Here is a 6,297-nt window from a genome sequence, read left to right as displayed (position 1 = left end):
TTTCATAAAAGTAGGCATAATATGAGTTCTTAATTTATGTAAAAAATTTTAGTAAAGTAAGGATATAAAAAAGTATTTTTCTGTTTAACTATAAATACGTTTTAAGTGAAAAAAATTGGGCCATTGAATTTTACGTCGGCATGTGATCCTATCCATATATATAAGAGAAGCACACATGTACACTCTTTCGGTTGATTCTTAGGTTCTTTCCCCCCATCTCCTTCAAGATCCTCTTTAAAGAGTCACTTGATTACTTCAAATTTAAAATCCACGAATTTGATGTGGCATACATGGTTCAGTTCATCAAATTAAGGATCTTAAGTCGAACTTAAACTATCACTTAAAATCCTTATTTTACCTTTTTCCATTGAAAATATGTAAGATTTAAGATCAGGGAAGAGAGCGTCTGATCTTAAATTCATGATTCTCGAAGTCTGATGATTTTAGAACAGAAGCAATCAAATGCCCCTTAACGTTAACTGCTTATAAAATATTGAAGGCTGATTTCTCAAAGCTTTAAAGGACAAATTTAGAAATCACATAGATCATTAATAAGGTAAGGACCATTATGAACATAACCAGTTTTGAGTTGTGGTCCATAAATAGAAAAATGCGTTGCATGAGGTTGTCTTTGAAGTTCAAAAAGGAACCAGTATTTATTGGAATAGAACATGTCCCTTTTCCCTGAATAAATTATTTTAATACTTGAATTAATAGAAAACTAAAGGTCAGGCATTCATTCAACTTAATCAGTGATCAATTGGTCAAAATAAAAACTATGACTATCTCCTCTCAAGACTACATACAAAAAGAAGAAGGGGGAGTGCATTGGCTCTCTTTTGTGAGAGTGGGTTGTGTGTGCTGTTGCTCACGCTATTTATATACGCCTTAAAGAGCAGACCAAACATTTTAGTAATTTTTCAAAAAGAAATGTCCTTTATAGTATTTTTCCTTTTTCTGATTTCCGTTTTTATCTTGACAAAAAGGTTTCGTTTTTTAGTGTGAATTGAGGGTTTTTTAACTACATCTTTCATGCATCAATATGACACATATAACTAGGTTCTCTATTTTGAAGGAAGTAGATCATAATCCTCTGGCATAATAATTTTTTTTTATATATATCTTCAAAAGTAGATAATTTCCCACATAGTTAAAATGTCATTCTCATAATCAACATTATATTCACTTCAAGTGTGGGGGTACCAAGCAGCCATGAACAGGTTGGCGCCTTGATTTCATCCAGAACACTGATCCCAATTCAACAATCACCTTGAGGGATGGGAAATATATAAGCAACATGGTATGATATTCTTTACGTATCCATTCATACAGAGATATAGACAACATAGTGTCTGAGGTCTTTTACCTAACAGTAAGATCTTAATGGAGTTCTATAAATATCACAGGGAGTTTGCACCAAACCCATCAGGCACACTAGTATTTAGCTAGCTTCCTCATACTAGTGTTCAGTACTTAGCAAGTGAAGGAGAAAGCAAATGGGGAGTCTCGCCATGGAAGGCGGCGACCATGACCAGCCACTTCAGGTGGTCATGTTCCCATCTCTAGGCTTCGGCCACATCTTCCCTTTCATACATTTCTCCAACGCCCTTGCTGCTAATGGCGTCAAGATCACCTTCCTCACCCTTCCCTCCCTTGTCCCCAAGATTCGCCTCGCCCTCGACCCTACCATCCCCATCCTCAATTACAAACTTCCGGCCATCGACGGCCTCCCATCCGACGTCGACAGCACGGCCGGCTCCGGCCAGGTGCTGGCCGACCTACTGAGCCAGGCGCTCGACGCGACTCGGCCGCAGATTGCTACCATACTTGGCAAGCTCGCCCCTCAAGTCGTCGTCTTCGACTCCATCCAAGGCTGGGTGCCGGAGGTGGCGGAGTCGCTGGGCATCAAGTCCGTCTACTTTTGTGTCTTCACTGCCATCACCGCTGCCAGCACCATCCTCTTCGGCCTGACACCTCACCAGAGGCCGTCGCTGAGCCGGCTGCGGCTGCCGCCGAGACCGCTGCTCTCGTCGTACCTGAGCATGAAACCTTATGAAGTACGTGGCATGCTCTCCAACACCAACGGCTCCGGTCCAGCGCCTTCGAACTTCAGCCGCCTGGTCTCCTGCATGGCTCGCTGCGATGCCATTGCTCTGAAGAGCGTCTACGAGATGGAGGCGTCTGTCATTAAGTACCTGTCTACTCGGTGCAGGAAGCCGGTCCTCCCAACCGGCGTCCTTCTGCCGAAGGCCCCGGCCGGAGATATCGAGCCGAAGCTCACCCAGTGGCTGAACAAGTTTCCAAAGGGCACAGTTGTTTTCTGCTCATTCGGAAGCGAGTCGTATCTGTCGGGGAAGCAGATGAAGGAGCTGGTCGTGGGCCTCGAGTTGAGCGGGTTCCCGTTTCTGGCTGTGCTGAACACTCCCGCCGACGTGCCGAAGGGGAAGAGACAAGAGTTGGAGGACGAGATATTTGGGGAGAAGGCAGAAGGAAGGGGGATCGTGCGCAGCGGGTGGGTAAACCAGCAGCTCATCTTGAGGCATCCAGCCGTGGGCTGCTACGTCAATCATGCTGGCTACAGCTCTATAATGGAGGCGGTGGAGGGCGGGTGCCAGTTGGTGATGGCACCGCTGAAAGGAGACCAGTACATGAACATGAAGCTGATGGTCGTGGAGCTCAGGGCAGCAGTGAATATCAACAGGAGAGCTTGGGATGGGTGGTTCACCAGAGAGGCCGTAGGGAAAGCTGTGAGGACTGTAATGGTGGAGGGGTCGAAGAAGGGGAAGGTGGTGAGAGCCAACAACGCCAAGTTGAGGGAGATCCTTCTGCAGGAGGGGTTGCAGGAAGACTATACCAAGGGCTTCATAACCAAGCTCAAGGAGTTGGTGGCTTCTCCATGAAGATGGTCATGCTTCCATCATGTCCATGCATGAGATCTCTCTCTCTCTCTCTCTCTCTCTCTCTCTCTCTCTCTCTCTCTGTCTCTCTCTCTTTGTAGTCTCTCTCTCTCTGTCTCTCTGTCTCTCTCTCTTTGTAATACATGCGTCAATTCCCATACACGCAACTGTGTAGTGTTTTCAAGTGTGTGGCGTAGCCAGAATAAAGTTGTCTGTAAATTTCTGATTTACTGTATTTAGTTCTGTCTTTCAATTCCCACAGCAGTTTCATGGCTTTCATCAAAAGTTGACACTAGTACAGGTTTCACAATAGTAGCTTCGCCCAACTTAATGCAAGTTGATCAGAGGGTTCCTTCAGGAATATATATATATATATATATATATATATATATATATATATATATATATATATATATATATATATATATATATAAACAAAAGGTAAGTATCCTAACGTACTCGTAAATGCTAATTCAATATAAATCATATTTTAGTTCATGTTATTTTTGTAAAAAGTTTATTTTTCGACTATCAAGATGTTGATGTTATAAGAGCCATTATTTTTTACTATTAAAAAATGTTATTAATGTAAAAAATAACTAACTTAATATATATATATATGTATATATGTGTGTGTGTGTGTGTGTGTGTAAGGTGATAAAGATGGAAAGGCACACGTGATGAAAATAAATAAATATATACCTACAATTGATAAAAATTGTTTAAAGGTACACTATCATGCCCTTGTTATCATGTAAAATCAAATTTGCCTGACTCTAGGAGATTGGATAATGGTGATATATCTTCTAAAAATGTAAAAACAAAACGAAATAGTGAATAATATCTATGCGTGTTGCTGTATCTAAACTCTGGTTCCTCTTCTTTTTATTTTTCTTTTTTTTGTTTAGTTGTTGGGAATCAGGAGTTACATGATGTCAGGCTTTTCCTTCGGTCCAACCATGTATGGACAAAGCTAGTCATACGCACACGCATGTGCACATTTGCATTATGCACAGGTTTCTATTCATGACACATACTTACAAAAGTAGGTCACGAGTACAGTTGCCGTGCCCTAAATGGTGTGCACCGTGCATGCAACTCTCTCATGTATGAGTGCTTGTTTTCTTGTCATGTGATATCTCTTCTTGATACATGATATCAGAGCCACACATAGGGCGAAATTGGTGCTTCGTTTTCATAGCTTCAGCATCATCGGCCATTAGTCTCAATCCTAGTTCCAGTGTGCAGTGGATGCCTTCATCGGTTTGGTGTTTATCAAGTTGGATAGCACCAAATTCTTACTATGAAAGTCTCAGATCAAGTCAGTTATATCTATATATATATCCTTTTACCTTAAATTGAAACAGAATCTGACTTTGGATTTTGGCCTTAAAGACTTCCATCGTATTTTACACAGATCAGAATCTAGTAGGTGAAACTTGTTAGTGCCTAGATTATTCAGCACCAACTCATAATCGAAAAATGTCCCTCTTAAGATCATAAATTTTGCCCAGTGAAAATCATAATATGTGGCCAGCTTTCAGGATTATGGCTAAAATTCCCTCTTAAGAACGGTCCATTGTAATCTTGCACCCTAATTGACTTCAATCAGACCATCTCATGTCTGTCACATTAGTCATATCAATTTTTGGTAAGTGTAAGATAAAATGTTGAATGAATTGGTCACGTCCAGTTCAATAGCCTGGGTGACACCCAGGTTGACCCACAAAATACACCTTTTTTCTGTCGATTTTTACAAACATTTTTTTTTGTTTTGCGTCAGTAAAAGTCCGACCCCCTTAGAAGAGTCTTCCACATTAATTTTTTCTCTACATTTTCATTTTCTTTTTCCAAATAATTCTAGAGTCTCCAAATACGTCATCCACACTACAAGAATATTGATCTTCAGTAGCATTCATCAAGTTTCACTGAAAGTATTTAGTGGGGAAAAAAGTAGGCCACACAAGAATGCCATTGAAAGTAGAGATGGCGATTCCCTTTAGTGGCATTATTTACATATGCCATAGATGTGGACATTATGTGGAAAAGAAAACGGGCCTCTAAGAAAACCTTTAAGTGACACTTGGAAAGTGTCATTGTAGATTTTTTTTAATGGCTGCCATAGCGTGTCATTAAAGTAACTTTCAGTGACATTTTTAAGGCACCATAGCAGGTCTACTATGACATAGAAAAACTGCCACTGAAAGGTGCCAATAAATACATTTAATATATCATTATCAATAATTTATGGCAAAAAAAAAGTGCCACTATAGGCTCTTCAGTGAGACACATTGCATGCTATTATTAGTGTTCGATGGCAGATTAAAAATTGCACCAGAGGCTTTCAGTCGCACATATTTTTGTGCATTCGTGTGCAAGAGAGAGAAAGATGCATTAATTAAAAAGTAGCAATTTCATTATCCAAATATTTTTTTTGCACAATTAATTGAAACTTAAAAACATACATAAACTAAAACTTTTCCCTCCAAGAGAATAAAGTGCTTCCTGATCAAAATTTTGAGGTTTTTGTGGATTCATATGGTCCATGTCAACTCATCCTTGCATTGACGACCTCAAAGCCATCATGCCTATGGGATTACTTGATCTATGTTATGTAGAGATGCACATCATCCTTGGTTATACATAGTTCTGATCCATTTGCTACTCTCTGTGTACTCTTAATTTAAGTCCTCATTAAAATCTCATGTGAATGCTATACTGAAAGGCAGAATTCTTGTACCAATTAAATTTTTATAAGACTTCACTTAATTCAAATCCTCTATATGGCCCAATTTTTTTCTCTTGTAATTGCGGTTAGTATAGACACATGTCTTCAAGATAGAAAGCAAGTGTTTTTATCCCAAAATTGGTTTTGTTTTGTTTTGTTTTTTATTTATTTATTTTTTGCATAAGAGAAAATGTGTTTTGTATTTAAAAAGAGAGAAAAAGACTCACCCATCAGTACAAAGTTCGTCTCAATGCTTTTTTTTAGGGTAACTAGATTAAGAACTAGCCTATTTGGTTTGCAAATTCCAACGTTTCTAAATATTACCATACATCCTATACATATGTGTACTTAAGTTAAATAAAATTTTTAAAATATTGAAAAGGACATTTGAAGATATTAAATGATGTCAAGTTTAAAATATGGTGCCCTCATGGTAGAAATATGTATTTTAATGAATTCCAAATAATAGCAAGTTTATAAAGATGATATTGAAATATAGAATTCTTACATATTTTAAAAGATAAATTGTTCAAAGAGATGCTTTAAAATAATTTAGGATCTGTGATTATTATCATTATAGCTCAAGTATAAAAGAGAATTTATGCTTGATGATAGTTTTTAAAAATCAAAGTTTTCAGATTATTTTGCTTTGATAAAGTATGATTGAAAAAT

The 6,297-nt window shown here is 38.6% G+C and overlaps 1 protein-coding gene across 1 annotated transcript; it reads left to right on the top strand.

Annotated features, from left to right (window-relative positions):
* Nucleotides 1-1,496: 1,496 nt before the first annotated feature.
* On the top strand, nt 1,497-2,900 carry LOC116247423 (anthocyanidin-3-O-glucoside rhamnosyltransferase-like). The gene has a single exon (XM_031619607.1). It carries the CDS (start codon nt 1,497-1,499, stop codon nt 2,898-2,900), a length of 1,404 nt encoding a protein of 467 aa, XP_031475467.1.
* The last annotated feature ends 3,397 nt before the right edge of the window (nt 2,901-6,297 follow it).

This window comes from Nymphaea colorata, chromosome 2 (genome assembly GCF_008831285.2).
Source record: "Nymphaea colorata isolate Beijing-Zhang1983 chromosome 2, ASM883128v2, whole genome shotgun sequence".
NCBI lineage: Eukaryota > Viridiplantae > Streptophyta > Magnoliopsida > Nymphaeales > Nymphaeaceae > Nymphaea > Nymphaea colorata.
This window is presented reverse-complemented; position numbering and strand designations above follow the sequence as displayed.